This window comes from Glandiceps talaboti, chromosome 2 (genome assembly GCF_964340395.1).
Source record: "Glandiceps talaboti chromosome 2, keGlaTala1.1, whole genome shotgun sequence".
Taxonomy (NCBI): domain Eukaryota; kingdom Metazoa; phylum Hemichordata; class Enteropneusta; family Spengelidae; genus Glandiceps; species Glandiceps talaboti.
In genome coordinates this window covers 13,505,997-13,526,615 of record NC_135550.1, presented here as the reverse complement: position 1 = coordinate 13,526,615, position 20,619 = coordinate 13,505,997, and the positions used below count along the sequence as shown (strand labels likewise).

The following is a 20,619-nucleotide window of genomic DNA, read 5'->3' as shown; positions in this document are numbered from 1 at the left end:
CAGTTAACAAAATCATGATAGCTTATTTAGTTTGTTTATTTTCAAGAAATTGTATGTGTAAGCATTTGAGACAAAATACAAACAAAGGCAATATTAATATAGTAAAAACTTTGCAGACTGATAGCTTAATTAAAATAATCATGATGAGGTAATCATTTGGTCATATGGTCTACCTTAGAAAACCACAATACACTGTTTTAATGTTGCAAGTATACAGTTACCCTGCCTTTCAATATGAGTTAAGTCTCATGGTATTTTTCATCTGAAAACCAATGCTACACAATGTATACTGCCTTAGTCTATTCTACTTATATACTGAAACTTTACACCCTGGAGTAAAAGAAAGACCAACCATCTAGAATGGATGACGGTAAACCCTGAATTTTGTAGTCGTTATCACATCTATAATGTAATATAATTGTAATTCTACTGGGCATAACAAACAGCTTACCAAGGTATGTATGGATTCAATTTGTTGACATAATTTAATTCTGCAATGTTAATGTGCAATTTAGACTCAGATTTCGAATTCTGCACAACATGGGTGGATTGATGATGATTGCAGTGAGTGCTACTGATGGATACAATTAAACTATATCAGTTGATGAATTATCCGACATAGACATGTAAAATTACACATGTACTAAGAGACTTCCTTAACTTCCCTCCCCACCTACCACACCCATCCCACCTTGGGTGCATTACAAATCACACTGGAGGGCACACTCTTGTGTGTTGCTGTAGTGATTGTAAACACCTAGAGAATGAGCAGATTTTGTGATGTGAAATCTGATATGACTACCAGAGTAGAAGGTCATAGTTGGTACATTTTGCATGATCAGAATAGTTATTCTGTCAAACTGTACTGGTGATTTGATATTCCAATCTATGGTAATCTTTCTACCATTGAAACCCTACTTTGACTACTAAATAGTTTAGTTAATTAGCTTCAGGCTGGGTTTATACTAACTGTGCCAACTGTGCAAAGTTACAAATAAACATTGGACTACTTGGTTAATGTGGTTTCCATACACAGGCTAAGTTAGTGTGACTTCTTACATCTGGTGAATACTAGCAGTTCAAATATATGTACCGTTGGTCTTGACCTTGTTTGATGTACTAACAATTGACATATTCTAAAGGTATACAACCAAACCATCTAGTGAATGGTAAACACTCTGTACAGGTCACAACATACGTACAATCCCTGCCTGCATTGACAGTGACCATATTTCTATGCAAGCACCTGATGAGAGTTGACAAAAAAAAATTCTGTTTAGAAATCAAAAGCCAATTTTCTTGGTGTCATGAATTCCTTCAAAACTTCATCTGTAACTGCAGCTCTTCTTTCTTTGTGCTGTCTTACCATCGGTTGGAGGATCTCTATAAGCACTTTCTTCAATTCTCCTGTTAATAATTTACCACTTGAATAGTCCTGGATAATGAGAAAGGTGAATCAGAAATGGTGGATTCTGACAAAACAGAGAACATGCACATACGTACACACACACACACACACACACACACACACACACACACACACACACACACACACACACACACACACACATAGAGACACACACACACACACACACACACACACACACACATACACACACACAGATCTCTTTATACATCTTTACGTGTGGCTGGGGAATAACTTAAAGAGTACCATAATAACAAATTCCAGTAAATATGTCATATGACAAATATGTCATTGTAGACAATTTGAATATACATATTTATAAAGACAATTCTCAGATAAAGTTCACCTTTGTGAAACCTACACATTTACATAAAGCTAAAATAAAAGTTTACCTGATTTAGTTGTTGAAGTCTATCATCATCTTCCAGGAAGAACTTCAAGTACTGGTAGGCTATATCTACATCACAGTTGCCGCCTTTCTCTCTGTGTTCATCTACCGTGGCACCACCACCAGAAAATGCATATTTATTGACCTAAATCAGAAATTGAATTCAATATTAGATCTGTTATTGACTGACAAAACAACGATTCACAAGTTTTTTTGTGAAATATTCAAATGTGATTGCAGATGACTTGCACATATTATAACACACATGCAGTTCATGTTTTTAACACTGAGATTTCGATCTATCTTGGTCTACAATCCTCATCAGAATGGCATATTTCATATTCACAGCTGGCCTCTAGGTGGCGGTATGATCAGCACAATATCGAACCTCCTGTTTATTATAACCCTCATTTGGTCTACCAAGCTAATGAACATTTTTGGTTCATATGATTGCAAAATAATCACCATTCAACATAATCATGTGATGTCTTATACTTGATACATGCCAACATAAAAAGAAATCACAAAATGGAACCTGACAACATGCTGATGTAACATCACATAATATGAACATGACAATGTAACATCAATAAAAACATGACAAAATGCTAATGTGACATTAAATAATGGTAACATGAGTACATGCTAATATAACATCATTCACATAATATGCACATGATGACATGTTTCAGTAATCTGACAACATGGTAATTTTACATTACATAATGAAACATGGAAACATACTAATGCAACATCACAGCAACATCACATAGTACAAATATGAAAATATGCTAATGTAACATCATGTCATAAAAACATGATAATGTGATATCACAGAATGGAAACACAACATGATGTGACATTTCATTATGAACACATGACAACATGGTAATGTAAGATCACGTAACACAAATATGACATCTTAATCTAACATCACAAAAATATGAATATGACAACATGCTAGGGTAACATGACAACATGTTACGATAACCTGAAAACATGCTAATGTAACATCAGATCATGGAAACATAAAAATACACTAAATTGAAAATTGCACCCTACAGACATGACAAACTAATGTACCGCCACATAATATATACAAACCAACATAGAAATGTGGACATCACGTAATCAGTGGAAACTAAACAATATGATGTGATATTACATTATGTACACATGACAATAAGAATGATATGGCACATACCTTTGTCTTGATTTGTTTATCAGTGTCAGTCAGGAATATAGAGGAGGTAGGATCACTAGAACTCATCTTAGTCTGTGCACCTTGTAATGCTGGGAAGAACTGGGAATGCAGCAAGGCTGGCTTGGGATAACCTATCCTTGGGGCTACATCACGTGTCATACGGAAATATGGGTCCTGTTGAAAAAGACATAGAAATCATATGAAGCAGATGGAAATATGGGTCCTGTAGAAATATACATAGAAATCACACAAAACATATGGAAATATCGGTTCTGTAGTAATATACATGGAAATCACATGAAAAATAATAAAATTGTATATTTTGTGAAATTGTCAACACAATTGTGATAAGTGTTTATTTTATGAATATACAAGAAAGGTGTTGAGTGTATTAGCTTCAAAATACATATCTTCTAATTAAAAATAGATTGATCAATGATATACAGTATCTGTATATTGATGCAAAGGACATCAAAACATCATACTTTGAAATATAACACTAACACCAGATAAATGAATTGGCTTCACATTCAGATCTGGATCCACACTCGGATTCAAGTTTGCTTTGGAATCCCTATTTGAACACATGTGATGTAAAAACAGCTGTTATTTGGCTCTAACAAGCACAATCGTAAAGTGAACTGATGTGCATATGTACTTGATAGTATCATGTAACATATATGCCAGGTATGGTAAAAAAGATCGATGTATGCCAAAGATATGGCTGTCCCCGTGGACTGACTGTCGGACGGATGGATGGATGGATGGCCAAGGGTCATTCCTATAGTCCCCATTCAAGCTTGCCTCATTAGTGGCTATAAAGATTGATATGTGGATCTGTATATTGATGCAAAAGACATGATAACATTACATTTTGAAATAAAACACTAACACCAGATACATACCTGATCTATTGCACACGGGATAAGACAATGAATATCCTTTCTCTTGCCAAATATCTGAGGAAATGAATTACAAAATGATGGCGCTGCTTGGGTGGCTGGAAAACTGATTTTACCTAGATGATGATAGAAATAAGGATATCAGTGTTAGTTACAGACTATGAGGATTTTGATATTTCAGACATGCCTTCTTTTGAAGACAGAATCCCCCCCCCCCCCTCCCCACTTGTGTGTTGTATTGTGTAAGATGGTTTGCATTTTGGCAATTTCAACATGGGAATGTAGCGATGCAAATATTTGTAGTGTTTGGTTTTCAGTACAATTAGCAATAATATTTGGTCATCTTAACTGTTCAGCTAGAATGTAACCCTTTTTCTCTCTTCACCTTGACAGTGTTTGTCAAGGTCAAAGGTCAGTGTCTCATTAGAAAGTTCATCATTGATAATGTGAGGGTAAACACTTGAATGGTGTTCATTGGTATCAAACTTTTGGAGATAACAGACAAAATGTACTTTTTATCACAAAGATAGCCGCCATTTTGCTATACAGGTCACGGTCATGAAATTAAGTGACTATCATTTGCTACACATCGTCAAACCTAAGTTATGATTAAACTATTATCAATTGAAATTTTTATTATATATATATATATATATATATGGTCTTTTATTAGTGTAGTTAAAGGCCATCGGCCCAAAATACAATGTACAAATAATTTACCCACAAACATGGCAGGAGAAAATGAAAGAATATACATAACACTCAGACAACGGCATGCACTTCCTTACGTAGCTTCATAGCATGGAATACATATACAGCTAACTTTTGAATAATAACAGTATCGGGTGAAGTCATGGTCACGTGATTTGCATTCAACCGGCAGGTTGCATGTCACTTTCGCAAAAATTTTTATTCAAAATCCTATGAAGATAACCAAAATTTGGCTATTTGACCTTGATGAAGATTTTCAAGGTCAAAGGTCAAGGTCTTAAAAGAAACCTCACATTTGATAATATGGGTGTAAGCACTTGAATGGAGTCACTACATATTACACCTCCAAAGTTATGATGCATATTTTGAAATTCAGTATCAAATATGGCCGCCATTCAGCTATATTTGATTTGGTCGCAACACAAAGTAACGTGTATATGTCTCACATATAGGGCTCGAAATTAACTTTACTGAATACTGGCCCTTTGGGCAGGTGAATTACAATTTCCACTTGCCCGAAAGGCAATTCTCTGATAGTTACCAAGAGTTCATTACATTTGCTATAATTGTCCATCTGCAGTGTTGGTCGTCTTGACCTCTGTCGTCAAAGTCAAAGTCATTGAAAAGTGTTGTTCTCTTTCCAGGCTTGCTTGTTGCACTGTCGGTGCAGCATTCTGTTTGTCTTTTCCTTTCAGGAACTTGCCCGAAAAAAATGTTGTTTGTTTTGCCATTATCCCAAGTTACATATTCACTCAGTACAAGTGTACTCAATGTTCAATAAAACACAGGTGAAAGTAAGTTGGCTGTTCCTACCACTCATCAATACCCCCTCCTTGTTATGTCACATATAATCCAAGCATTTATTTGCCAAGCTTTTCCAGAGGGGTGTAATCGTAACAGCACCTAGTGGCTTTTTAAAGAGTTGTGACAACCCCTAAATGTTGAATGCATATAAATGACGCCCACCACAAATAGCATGAGAGTAAGGTTTTTTTCATGGCACAGCTCACGGAAAAGACACACTTCCTCTAACAAATGTTTATGGTAGTACTGAGTAAATACACAGACTGTCCACTTTCTTTTTCAGGTTATAAAGGCTTCTTAAAATCAGACAAAAACAATGTCTTATGATTTTTTTATTCAAGTTGATCTTAGTGTATTCACACAAATAACAATTAATCAACCAACCAACCAACCAACCACTCACTTACTCTCACACATGCATACACACATACACAGACACAGACACATATACATACATACATACATACATACATACATACATACATACATACATACATACATACATACATACATACATACATACATACATACATACATACATACATACATACATACATACATACATACATACATACATACATACATACATACATACATACACACACACACACACACACATACATACACAGAGACTTACCTATACAATCACTGTCACCAAAACCAAAGATACCCTTTACTTGGTTGAAAGTTACACATCGTTGTACTCGCAGCATATTCTGGTAAAAAGCACTTGAAGACCTGATAAATGATACAATGATAAAAACAAAAAATAATCATTCTATTTCTTTTCTTGAATTTACAAATATTTGTGGGCCATAATAAAACATCACTGACCTCATTATGTAAATTTTAGTGTTAATTCATAATTCTGTTTTTGTTAAGGGTGGTTAGTAAGTCAAATTTACTTGAGATCCCCAGTCATTGTACCAGGGTTCCTAAATAAAAATTATGGTCCAACGTATGTATACGAAATTCTGTCAGTTTTTAAAACATGATTTCTGTCTTTGTGTTACTAGGATTTCAAACACTTGGCAAAAAGACTGTAACAGGTGTTTATATGGTAGTGTTTATTTACAGGCTGGACACTGTTGGCCATTGGTGAGGTAGGACTCTGAGGTGTATGCATACAATATCATCGTTTCTGCTTGCATGGTGACACAGAAATGGAAGGTATCTAATGAGGTATTACATACATGTAGTTTCACTATGTGATTGGATACATTCCACCTACCCTGTGTACTACAAAATGTGATTAGATACATTCCACCAGCTACCACATGTACTACAAAATGTGATTGGATACATTCCACCTACCCTATGTATTACAAAGTGTGATTGGATACATTCCACCTACCCTGTGTATTACAAAGTGTGATTGGATAGATTCCACCTACCCTATGTACTACAAAGTGTGATTGGATAGATTCCACCTACCCTATGTACTCAATGTCAGAGAAGATGAACGTTTTATTGATATCAAAACCACATGCGATGATATCTTTAGCATTCTCATAAGCCAGTCTATGTGCTTCTTCTACTTTCAGATCTTTCCATAAAAACTTCTCATCATCAGTCAGCTGAACAACCAAGGGAACATTGAAAGCATCTTGAAGATATCTGTAAACAAAAACAAAAAAAAGTTTCAAGAATTAAGGAGCTGACACAAGACATTCCTTTACGGTCCCATCCGGTGTTACCTTTGGGGGCTAAAATTCATCTTGAAGGTATATGAAAGCAAAAAGCGCAAAACACCAGTAGTTTCAGTTTCAGTTCTAACACAAGATATTCCTAGAGCCCTGTATGAATGTTGCCTTTTGGCAGCTAAAAATGGTGTCCAAATTTGCACTAAGTAAATTTTTTAAAGGAATGCTACCTCATAACTGACATTGAACTTTATTTATATGTAACTTTGTCCATTTATATAGAATTTCAAAAAATACATGCTTAACCCAGCTTCCTTACTTTGTAAATATAAATGGTATAAGATGACCTAAATGCATGGCTTCTGACGATGGTCCTCTGCCTGTATACAGGAAAAACGGCTTGCCCTTTTCATACAGATCAAGAATTTGGTTCATATCTCTGTGAATAGAATGAAAAGTCAAACATTAAAGTGTGGCGTTACTACATCCTGTACAAGGAAAATTGATGCATAAGATTGTAAAATACAATATGCATGACACGCTGAATAATAATTCATCATTTATAAATATACAGTAACATCAAAACAAATTGTAATCGGTATTAATTGTGCGAAAGGAGAGTATGTCAGGTACGACCTTATTGTACTGACATGGCGATTCGTGCCATGCTATCAACTATCACTTGCATGATGACAGAGCCAAACAACATGATGTATATTAGTCTAATTAGAGCTTTGACAGAATGGAAAAATTATAAAGTATTTACAAATTTAAACAAAAAAGAAAATACACAAATGAAAAATAGACAAAAGCAAAAAGTAGACCTAATTAAATATACAAAGAATGACAAGTAACATAAAAATGAGTATATGTTATGTGAATATGGCCTGGGTTAGTCTGCTGGTTGGAGAATTCTATTTTGAAATGACTTCTGCTGTTGATGTTGATAGGGACACCTGCATACTTGACAGTTAACTGGCTAGCCCTGTGGTTTGCATTTGGAATTTACTGATTTCATTTCTGGTTATCTGTTGTATGTAAGAATGGTCAATGGTAGTGACGAAATCTTGAAATCTTGTGTCTGGTAATTTTGAATTAATACATTATGTATAAAAAATGGCAAGCTGTAGTTTGTGTGGTTTCAAAATGTTTGAGAATATGCAGCTTCTTAAAAAATGGTGCCGATTGTGCATGTCAGTGGCTTCTCGTAAAGGTAAAGTACACACTATAAATCTCTTTCGGATTAAGAATAATTCATTCAGGTATGTGGGGTATGTATGTGTTGCTCCACACTTTGAGACTGTACGTGACATATGTGAACAAAATATGTGATACATGAACAAAATACACTGGAACACTCTTCCAAGTAATTCTGTACAAAAACAGTGAATTTTCGTCTGAATTAACTTTTGAAGTTATTGTTGTCATTGAATTTCTATTATTGTTTTCACAAAGTCACAGACTGTCTATGGTCCTATACCATTACTGTACTGTACTATACTATTACAATACTGCATATTATAAGATATAATTAATACACATACAAGGCAGGCTGTCAATTTACCTTTGTGAAAAGAAAATCCCTCTGCTGAGCAGATGATGTGGGGGCTTCCCAGTTACTTTTTCAATTCTCTCCAACAGTGCTGGCTCAATTTTCTGGCTTCCGAACCTCTCTGTTTATGAATTAAAAAAATAGTACTCATCATCGTGCTTAAATTTTTACAAAAGTTCAAATTTTGAAAATATATTGTGTATCATAAAACTGGGAAAAATTTGTTCAAAGAATTATATTTGGTACTTATCATCGTAAATATACGTGTATGAATATTTCTCTGAATACACAGTTAATCATCATATAATTAAAAAAAATATTTACATACAGTACACATTCTGAAACGAAAGTACATTTGTATTTGACATTCAAATTTTTAATTGGAGATAGATAGTGACACTCACTGATTAGTTTGTCATAGTCAACACCTTTGGCTGATGCACTGAGTACAGACCAAGGATCAACAAGATCTTCGGTTTCTTCATCCTCAATCTTGTCTTCGCTTAAATTCATATTTTCAATCGGTGGAGTTGCATCATTCTTTGCCATATTGAACCAACTCAAATTGCCGATATCATGTAGGACACGTGTGGCTCACTGCTTAAAATTGGTGAATTCGTTTTCCTCCTTGTGATCTTGCTAGCTGTGAGAAAGAACTCTTCTTGGGAATGTACGAAAACACACTAGTACAAAATATGATCTTGTATTTTGCAATATCGTGTTTTGCCTTCGCTTAGTGGGATTGCTCTGAAATTGCAGCATGCACCAGGAAGTCCTCTATCTAAGTCCACTTTGGAAACCACGATTTCATTGGTTATGTGGTCGAGGCACGTATGCTTATTACAAACACTTATAGAACACGTCCGCTTATTGGCTCCAACAAAATTACCGTGGTACATCTGCACCTAATATGGCGGCGCCCAGGTTATTTATATTTTGTCAAGGCCTCAAAACTTTGTGTTTCAGACCCGTTATATGCGATTTATTAGAATAATTTCAACGCTGGTAAGATAAAAGAGAGAACATGGATGCAATTCGTGCCTACGACACCTCTGATTCCGACAGTGATTCGGAACACAATGCACAACAAGTAGCCGATCGTTCCGTCGCGGCAGGAAAAGACCTCCACAGGCTTCAGGATAACACGGAACGCGGTAACACTTACCTGTCAAGTTCAAATGAAGGTGTCTCAGCGCAAATTCCGAACACTGACTATAGCTGGAAAGAACAGGAAACACATAGGACAGAAAACTCGACATTTCAGGACTTGTCGGGTAGAGGTACTGGATCACAATATGTAGATCACAGACACCCTCCAGGTCTGTCTGATCATAATGCTCACAGTGAAAACCACTGGCAAGGGCATGCAGGAGGAGAAGCTACAACTCGAGATGTGTACGGGAATGCTTCAAGACCGATGCCTTCGTCCGATCATGTGGGCAAGATTGGTCTCTTGCCCCCTCCTCCATGGCCTGAGCAAGCTAGGAACACTGAACCTTTACAGGAGGGTTATGGAAATGTAGGGAGAAAGGGGTCAAATTATTGGCAGCAATACCCCAAAGCTGTACATCCTGATTTTGACTACAGTGTACCCCCACCACCATTGCCATTTCCACCACCAAGTAAACCACCTACGCATCAGATCAATTCTCCTGTTGAACAGGTTGTTGATACAAGGCATGCAGAGCTAACAACAGCTTGGCCACCCCAGAATATGCAGCAACAAGGACCCAAGAAACGTTCAAGAGAGAGTAGATGGGGCCCTGAAGCAAACCAATATGATACAATACCTAGTGAAAATACTGTTTCTCAAGATGTGAGCAACGATTCAGAAAGGCAGTGGAACCAATGGGGACATGATGCAAACCAACTTAACAAGGTACCGAGTGAATTTATTGGTCAACATGACAGGAGCACTGAGTCAGGTAGACCTTGGACTAGAGGTGGTGGCAATGAGCACCCTAAATTTCACGAGCCAGTCAATACAGATCCATTTCCTGTTGAGCCATATATTCCAAAGCGATTGAGAACTCAAATGGACCAATCAAACAATGAACAGACAAATTATAATGAACTACAAACTTCACCAACAATGGGACAGTTTGAAAATGGGAGAAATTCACATTTTGAACAGCATTCACAGCCACCGCCATTATTTGAACAAAAAAGAACTTGGCAAGAGAGTACGCAATTTTCAAAGAAATTAATGATAACTCCTCCACCAGTGTCTTCAGCAATGAACCAAGAAGTGATCGACAGACTCCCTGTCAGAAATATAGTCACTTTCACTGAACACACTGCTGCAGTCAATCATGTCAGATGGAATGTACATCAATATAGTCATCTCCTAGCATCAGCATCTATGGATAAAACTGTCAAAGTGTGGGATGCCGTCACATCTAAGAAGTGTGTACAGACGTTATCACAGCACTCAACTGGTATTAAAGATGTACAGTGGAACCATAGCGGTGATCATTTGCTGAGTTGTGGATTTGACAAGACAGCAAGACTATGTCATGTGGAAACTGGTCAGTCTCAACAGGGTCTTCATTTAGAGAGCAAAATAGTTTGTTCTGGTCTGATAATCTAACCTTATAGATAATATCTTAAAAGATTGATGAAGGTGGTTTTATACATATCACCATACTATGTAGACTAAAATACAGTCATCCAATATTATAATCTACACTAGCTGCAATAATTGTTACTTTTTGCTTCTGAGGTTTTTTTTTAATCCTTCCAGGGTTTGCATCAAAAAGAATGCTGCAAATCCACCTGTACAAACCAAAAAGATGATACAATACAAATCTGAATTGCACAAGTTGGGTGGATTCATTTGCTAAATTATGCCTTATCTGCCAAAAAAATGAGACGGTCCCAAACTCTGGAATTAACGGACTGACGAGGAAGATTTCCTCCTTGTCTGTGATTAGCAATAGATCCCTCACAACCTATGACCTAATCAATGTTCCTAAGTACCCCTATCCCATCAAATATAGCAAAATCATCTCTAATATTTGAAGTACATTGTAGATGCGAGTCCAAGATCTTGTCAACATACCATGTAAGAGTCTTAGACTAGCTCTGGTTAAGGGAATTTTTTCTTTTTCATACATTAATGAATTATCAAATTGATTATTTTCCCTAGGTATTTGTTCATCAAACCCCACATTCACACCGAATTCCGTATAAGTACATTTTGTACACATACACAGGTTGTTTTGGTATCTTTATCTTAAATCAACACTTCATCTATTGTAGAGCAAAGATGGTGGGATGTACTAAAAAATTGTTCGTTTACAGTTTTAAACATCTGAACAGTAATGATAAGCTATAGTATTAGAGTCAGATATTATGATGGTCCACATTGCAACCCATACAGAACTGCAGTAATCAGGCTATTGAGTTGACATCAGAATGAAGATTAGGTCTATCCACAAACTAACTACGTTTATTTTGTGATACCTTTGAGTGGAAGCACATTCAGATTTATAGTGTGAAGAAACTGTGCCCAGGTGTTTTCAAAACACATCACATACATTACTAGCCTAAAGTTAAGCCATCTGGGCATTTTGACCATCATAATGGTTGGCTGATGTTTGAGGGCGCCCCACCACGTCGTACCTTACAGACTATGGTTCCCCTTGCATCAAGCATTTCCCTAATGATGTTTTGCTGTAATGAACATTAGGTCATAAAGCCTGCGCAAATTCTTATTGGGTTAATAAATTTACCTGTTGCATGTGTTTTGAGATGATCTCAGTAACAGTTACAATGTGATTAGAACCAACAAGGAGATTGGAGTAGTAAATGTAAACATGATTTCCATATCATGAACATTACTGTGTCTAATTTAGGTTTGATTACTGTAGGCTGAGAGTCAAAATCCTGGTTGAAACCCCCACACTGTAGACTAATTACATGCATTACAGACATAGAATTTTGAATTTGTTATTTCCCCTGTCAAAATTCAAAATCTCCAATCGCCTGGATTCTAAGCTAGCATAGAAAGAATGATGTATTCAATTTTCAAAGCTATGCATTATGCATGCACTTCAAACTGTAATCAATAAAAGGAGGGTTGCCAGGCATGTTGTCAAGGAGTATACAATCATACAAATGTACATGCCATGATGATGTAGATAGCAGTCATCAGTATCTTCCTATGGATTTATCATACTGATAATGTGGCACTTTGTGTATATTTTCACAAATGCTGTGTCTGTGCTGTGTGTTAGTCTGTGTGTTTTAGAGAGAAATTATCATAGCATGCATATTGACATTTCATACTTTGTACTATTTGTCTCCAGGCCAGGAAGTATTATGTTCACAACACCCATCTTACGTTACCTGTGTAAGATTTCATCCAGACCAGCCAAATGTTTTCATAAGTGGAACATATCAATCATCAATACTATGTTGGGATACAAGAACAAATAAGGTAATAAAAGAAAGTACATTTCTTACAATATTCACCCAGATCAGTTTCATGGATTCTGTGTATTGAGAGTAATATACAGGCTATGATTATTGTTGTAACCATGGTGAATTGTTGAGAGCTTTCTACTTAAAAACCAAATTTTCAAGTTATCACTATGTTCAAACATAGACCCTGTAGGGTCTATGGTTCAAAGTTGTCAAATGTTTTCAGTTGTGTCTCCATTCCACAGATCCAGCCAGTAGGTGGGCTAGCTTAAATGTTAATCTTAATGTTAATCTTTATTTCTCATAAAGTGCATTACATTAACAATCAATGCACTGTACAACTGACAGGAAAAACAAACATAAAAGACAAAAAAAAAACACTATTTGAAAAACTTTTTAAAATGTCCCAATATAAGGAAAATACTAGTAAAAATGTATACATGCATGTTGAGTTCCAAACAAATTGTGGCAAGTCATGTTGAAAATATGTGTACCATACTTCTGTAAATATCAATGGATGGCTAAAAAAACACAAATTATCAAGTTTTTGACTAAATTTTTGATTTTTTTTCACAGATTATAAAAGAGTACAAGGGTCAGTTTGGCCAAGTGCTGGATCTCATGTTTTTGGCCAATGGTATGGAATTTCTTTCCTCCACAGACATCGTTTCCAGAGATTCATCCGATAGAACAATCATTGCCTGGGATTTCAGAACAACAGCTGTCTTGTCAAATCAAATATATCACGTAAGTTAGAACATTCAAATCAAAGATGTAGTCAGTAACTTTTGAGAAATTGTAACCTCACATATTATCGATATATTGAATGTATACTAGTACATATAACCATTTTCATAATTATTGTAACAATTGTTATGTAAATGAATTTCTGTTGACATCAATTTCACAGTAGCGCCCTCTGATACACAAAGTTCTTTTGTTGATGTTGTCAAATACAATTGATAGCTGAGTTACTATTTTTTACCCTTTGATGATTTCAGGAAAAATACACATGTCCAACACTGAAGTCCCATCCCTATGATGATGTATTTGTTGCACAAACCAACGGAGACTACATTGCGTACTTCTCATCAGTCCGACCTTACAAGATGAACAAACATAAGAGATGTGATGGACACTGTGTAAGTACATACAACTTGTATGATGTATACATTAGGATAGTGCTGTGCTGTTTGTTTCGTCTTTTTCACAGACATTTAGCCATATGCTTTCAATATTTTTAATGTAATGAACCAGAAAATCAGTGCAAATTCTTACTGGGTTTTAAGTTTTAGCTGCTATGTGAAATGATATCAGTGACATCATGACATGATCAATATCGATGAGGAGGATGGAGTTATGTTATATAATGTGATGTAATCCGACCGACTCATCATTTTTAAGGTTTGACGATGAGAACCATAGAATTAGTATGGATGCCTGTATACTCAGTTTTTGTTTAACTTACATTTCAGCCAAGATATTTTAAACTATTCATTGATTTTACTATTTGATGTAATATACAACCAGATATGATATTTTGCTTCTTTTTTTCTTCTTTTTTTTTGCACCTTGTAGGTATCTGGCTATCAGATTGGTTGTGACTTCTCTCCTCATGGCGGCATGCTAATTAGCGGCAGCTCAGATGGAAAAATGTATTTCTATGACTACAAATCTGGAAGACGAATCCATGTAATGGAGTGTCATCAGGAAGCTTGCACGGATGTAGCCTTCCATCCGTTGTTTTCTGCCATGATTGCTACATGCAGTTGGGCTGGTGCTGTATCTCTCTGGCAGTAATAGAAGCTTTGATTTTTAAAGTTTAGAGTACAAAATAGTTGAGGAAGTATCAAAACATGTCAACAGTAGATGCTTGGGAGGCTAGGCTGGTTGAATGAATAAATTTCACATTGAAAAAATTTTAGTACAGAAAAATGTTACAGTATTTTCAAGAATGCTGTGGGTTCTACATGAACCTTTATAATGGAAGAAGAAACACTAATATTTTTAATTTCTATGTGTTTATTATGACGGTACCTACCAAATCAATTTTGTAGCGGTACCTTGTGATACAGGGACCACACTGTTAAATTATTGAGTTCTCTAAACACTGATTATCTTGTAATATGCTACATGGATGAATTGAGCTATCTCTGAGACTAAATTCCCACTGCTGTATTTTGGGGGATAGCATAGTACATAGTAAAGAATAAGGCAAGCAATTCATCTTTCAAGTTCGAATATTTGAAAGCCGTACTAGCTGCAACTGGACCATTTATTGAAACTTGTCTTGTTTAGAAAAACTGATTTTCTTCTCAATGTCGTACATCATGCATGAGGTGTACTGAATCATCATCCCATAGGTAAACTTATGTGTGTGTAGCTGTGCGTGGTAAGACATGTTGAAGTTAAACATAAAACATGATCATTCATGTGACATGTCGTGAATGAATACTTGGCAATTGTTGTGACTGGAACTGTCTGACGTAGCTTGTGCCTTGGTGAGGTATAATGGCAAATTCAACCAACATGATTTTCTTGGATTGAAAACCAAGCTGTCACTCAAAATTTAATCTTGTAACTACACTACTTACCAATAAAATCGACCACTAATTAACAGCTACAATGTCTTTTATAAGTTTTGAAAATTTTTTAGTGACTATATCTTTAGTTACATGATGGATGAAAAAAAATGTCCCAGTTGCAGCTAGTGCAGATTTAAAGGAAATTAATTCAGAGTCACAGTGATTTTAGTGCAGGCTTTTATACCATAGTGTGCTAACAATATTATGCAATACCATAGTAGTAGAAATTGAAGTATACAGATTTTCAAAAACAGTCCACAGATCCTTCAATATTACCTAAAGAGAAACTGTATGTGTGTGTGTATGTATGTATGTATGTATGTGTGTGTGTGTGTGTGTGTGTGTGTGTGTGTGTGTGTGTGTGTGTGTGTGTGTGTGTGTGTGTACATGTATGTGTGTCTGATTACATTTTTGGACTTTTGTTGTACAATTTTTACATTGTTTATATTTTAAGCACCTTTGACTACCACAAACTTCAAACAACCTTACTATACTCGTCTCTTCAATACAAAATTATGAAACATTCTCTAGTCAGCATTCTTTTTCATAAACAGTAATAGATAGCTCAAATGTGTTAGCCTTTTGGGGTGGGGTGGTGGTGGGGTGGAGAGAGAGAGAGAGAGAGAGAGAGAGAGAGAGAGAGAGAGAGAGAGAGAGAGAGAGAGAGAGAGAGAGAGAGAGAGAGAGAGAGAGAGAGAGAGAGAGAGAGAGAAAATGAGAGAGAAAATGAGAGAGAAAATGAGAGAGGTGGGGGTGGGGGTGGAGAATGGGAGATAGAAGGGAGGGATGGGGGGAGAGGTGGTGGTTTGTCTTCAATTGTCACAAAAGTTTGTTCAGGAAAGTGTATAGTTAGCTTGATACCGTAGTTTGAAATCTTTATTTTACATTCAGAAAGAATTTATCTTTATTAGAAAATTTTTAGTAAGTGGTTGATTGCATACAATTTAGTGTTGTGTTACTAGTAAACAGTGTAGAATGGTAGCACTTTTGGTGGTTATTTTCATTTATATGAAAATCAGCTCAAAAGTTCTTATGACCAAAGCATGTCGTATAGTAGACACTATTTGCAAAAGAAGGTGACCCCAGTGGTCGATATGCTTTGACACACTGGCCGTAATAATATTTTAGCATAGTCATACATGTATGTTTGTGTGTGTAAGTGTTTGAATATTTTCTATTGTATTGTTACAGTAATGTAATCATAAATGTCATTGTGGTGATTAAAAAATTTATTGTTAGTTGTGTCAAACACACCGTTTAGAATGATTTCACAACAAGAATAATTTAAACCAAGGTTTTTAGAAATTTTCTTTTTCTGTCATATTTCTAGTTTTCACAACTGTTTCTTTGCACTTTTTGACTAAATGTATTGTAGTGCTGGTATGACCAGCAAGTTAGTATTTTACTGTGTATGGTACATATTGAATTGTGGGAAGTCCTTGATAATGTTTACCCAAGACGTATATCTATTCAGTAGTACAGATGACAGTATAGGCAGACACCAAACCCCTTTTGTAATTTCTAAGTTTTTAGTCTCCCAAAGGGGTGACTATTACAATGGGCTCCATCCATCCGTTCATCCATGCATGCATCTGTCTGTCTGTAATACATCATTTCTCAGACACTCAATGTATGTTGTCTTTCAAACCTGGCATAAAGGTGACATGGGACTTATATGCACGTTACTTTTTCTTAAGACATATGCAAATTTGACCAAATGGCAGCCATATTTGTAGTTAAAAATCAATATTTACTACATAGATGAAAAACTGTACATACATAGAGACTTCATTTAAGTGTCTACCCCCATATTCTCTTTTGAAATCTTGATCTTTGACCTTGACTTTGACCTTCAGGGTCAGTTATCAAAATTAAGCCATTTCTTAAATCATGTTTACAGGTAATATAGAAGAAAAGAAATAAAAAAACCCATGTTATCAGGTTTAAACTTTCTTTTGAGACAGTGACCTTTGACCTTGATCTTTAGGTACAATTATGGAAATCCATCCTTGTCTGCACTATCTCAAACACTTTGTAGTATTTATTTGTTGCCACCAATTCTTTTAAATCATATCTCCATTCAGTCACATGAATCCTGTCCACATTGAGTAATATAGAAGTAAAGTATTTGAGGGGGCTGTGTCTTCTATGAAGTCTTGTTTTTTGATGAAATGAAATGAAAGAAACAATACATCTTCAAGTATAATACCTCAGTAAGCTAGTCAGCATTGTGTGATGGTCACTATCTAGGTAACCTCGTCATGAGTGTTGTGTGTAAGTCACCACCTGGGTAACATAGTCGGTGTGATGTGACAGTCACTATCTGGGTAATCTAATCAGTGTTGTATGACAGTCACCATCTGGGTAACCTAGTCAGTGTTGTGTGACACTAAATAGACAAATCAAAAAGGTATATTTTCCCCTTCATGAAATCACATCAGTTAGGACTTTTCATTGCTCCATCCCCCTTGGCACATCTACTACATACTTGTTACTTTGTTTTCAGTAATTTACATGTGCTACTGAAGTTGTGCAAAAAAAAAAACATGGTGTGAAATTAAAATGTTGAGTATTCTATATATAGAACATACCTTGTTGATCTCATTGCCGACTGTATATATCATTCATTCATATGACCTCAGGTCAGGCATGGTTGCCATGGTATTGATGTAATGATGAAGTCCACCATTTTTTGAAGGACATAACATGTAGTGTATAGAATTAATTGTTATTTGCCTCTATAAGTATGAAACAAAGTATATGCTACCTTCCATCACATGCAAGTTTTTTCTGTCGAGGCAGACTATTGCCCCATGGTATAAGTTCACTGACAACAGAGGCACAATCATGAAGTTTGAATGATCAACTTGTGCAACATATTGATATATAACCAAAGTAGTTTTAGTAGTCAGATCAAAGAAGTGCTGCAATTGTGTACGCTGTTACTGATAACTCAAGTTCAACTTGGCACTGGTTGCTGTTATACCAGTCTGCATACAGATGAAGACAGTCTCATGCCAGCACTGTTCATTATATTGGTAACTTGTGAAAAATACTTTGTCAAGTATTTATGCATGAGCATTTTCTCATGTTTCACAGTTAATAACTGACCACTGAAATGATTGGGTTGACTTCACATGTCATCTACGTTTAGGTGACAGTGCCATTTCCTTGTACATCTACAGGTACTGGGGTTCTTATTTGTCAACACAATGAATGTGTGTGCCTGTTTTGGCAATGTCAACAAAAGAAACTGTTACTTGAATTGGTAGCTGTCTCATTAATATTGTGAATACGACCAAATCTAAGTCAGTTCATCAGAACATATTGAGTTATGTATCTATGTGTTACAGTTCTTCATCATTTAAATAACTGTAGGAATGACTTAGTAGGACTTTACTCTTTTGTAAAGTCATCAAATTACTTTATAAGTGGCTTTTATCTTTATGCAAGTATATAACTACAGTATAACTATATGTTACCGTAGAATGTCTTTTGCGAAAACGTATTGTATATTAAAATAACCCTTTTTGAAATAATATGAAATATTCCATTGTGATTATTGTTCATATTTTCATATATTGTAAAAAAAACTTTCAGTATTTTTTATACTATTGTTATTTTTCTTAGAGGAATGTAACATGACTATTGGGATGGAAGCTTTGTTCTTTCTAAATGTGACCTTATTGTGAGATCTGGAATAAAAGATTTGAAATGAATGTAGGTTTGTGGAGTGTGTTTAGGTTATGCTTGTTTTGTCCCTCTTTCTGTCCAACAATGTACGACTTGCATCAGAATACAGTGGAGTGTCTCTTCATTGAGTAGAACGTAACATACACATACATAACGTACACGTAACATGCCTTTTACAGGGTAGTATCATCATCTATAGTTCTCATGAGTTACTGGTAATATACATTCGTGGTCCCTTATTTTCAGCGAGATGCTTCTGTTGCTCCAAAATGAAGGCTATCAACTTTGGCCCTCACAAACATATACCCCAAATCCCTTGATTCTGGTATATTGAGTCCACTTTCACTTTGTCCTATTGTCATTAATGTTTTCATTTGAAATTAAAGGGTAATGCCGCTCCAGGAAATGAAGTCATTCTCATAAACTATGGGTTCTGGAGAGTCATTTCATGATGTTACACCACCTACAATTATTTGCGATTTCAGAGAAACATTTGTACGCTATCTCCTGTCACACATACATTAACACAGACTGACAACAAATATTTATACTTTTTGATTTATTATTGAAACAATAAGACAGATGTGTCATCTCTAGTAAACAGAACATATAAAGTTGATTTTAACAGTCCTGTCCACACACATATAAAAGTATTCCATCTGAAATGTTCATTTATTGGACAACTCTATGACAATAAAAAAAGGTGAAATATCAAAAGAAAACAAATGGAAAATGAAATCATATTTAGGCATCGAAAGTAGCATATCGTTGTGTGGGATAATTGTACTGCACTAAGTGTTAAATACATGTATCTAAAATTGGCTACTGCATATGCAGGGTACTAGTATATAAAACAGTTACCACATTGCATGCTGGATATGCAAACTAATTACTGTATAATATGCTGGTATGCAAAGTAGCTACTACATTATATGCAAATACGGTATGGTATGTAGGATATCCAAAGTAATTAATATACAGTATACAGGATATGCAAAGTAGTTAATACATATGATATGCTGGATATCCAAGTTGGGACTACACAATACAGAATATGCAAATTAATTAAAATAAAGTATGCAGGATATGCAAAGGAGTTAATATACTTTATTCATGATATGCAAATTAGCCATATTTCATATTCAAACTATTGCAAAAGTATATCCATTTTGTCATGGTCAAATCAAATAGAATGTCATGTATTTGAATAGATTATGTAAATTATATGAATAATTGATGAATACTAAATGAGTAATATTGGATGTTAGTAGGAATGCTAACTACTT

General features: G+C 35.4%; 1 protein-coding gene across 1 annotated transcript; it reads right to left on the bottom strand.

Moving 5' to 3' along the window:
• Nucleotides 1-115: 115 nt before the first annotated feature.
• Nucleotides 116-9,397, bottom strand: LOC144448676 (tryptophan--tRNA ligase, cytoplasmic-like). Its single transcript, XM_078138963.1, has 9 exons — nucleotides 9,035-9,397; nucleotides 8,643-8,751; nucleotides 7,398-7,517; nucleotides 6,870-7,052; nucleotides 6,073-6,173; nucleotides 3,924-4,036; nucleotides 3,019-3,192; nucleotides 1,819-1,959; nucleotides 116-1,435 (listed from the first exon to the last, which is right to left on the bottom strand). The coding sequence occupies exons 1-9, from the start codon at nucleotides 9,177-9,179 to the stop codon at nucleotides 1,277-1,279; spliced, it is 1,245 nt and encodes a 414-aa protein (XP_077995089.1). The 5' UTR covers nucleotides 9,180-9,397; the 3' UTR covers nucleotides 116-1,276.
• Nucleotides 9,398-20,619: the final 11,222 nt, after the last annotated feature.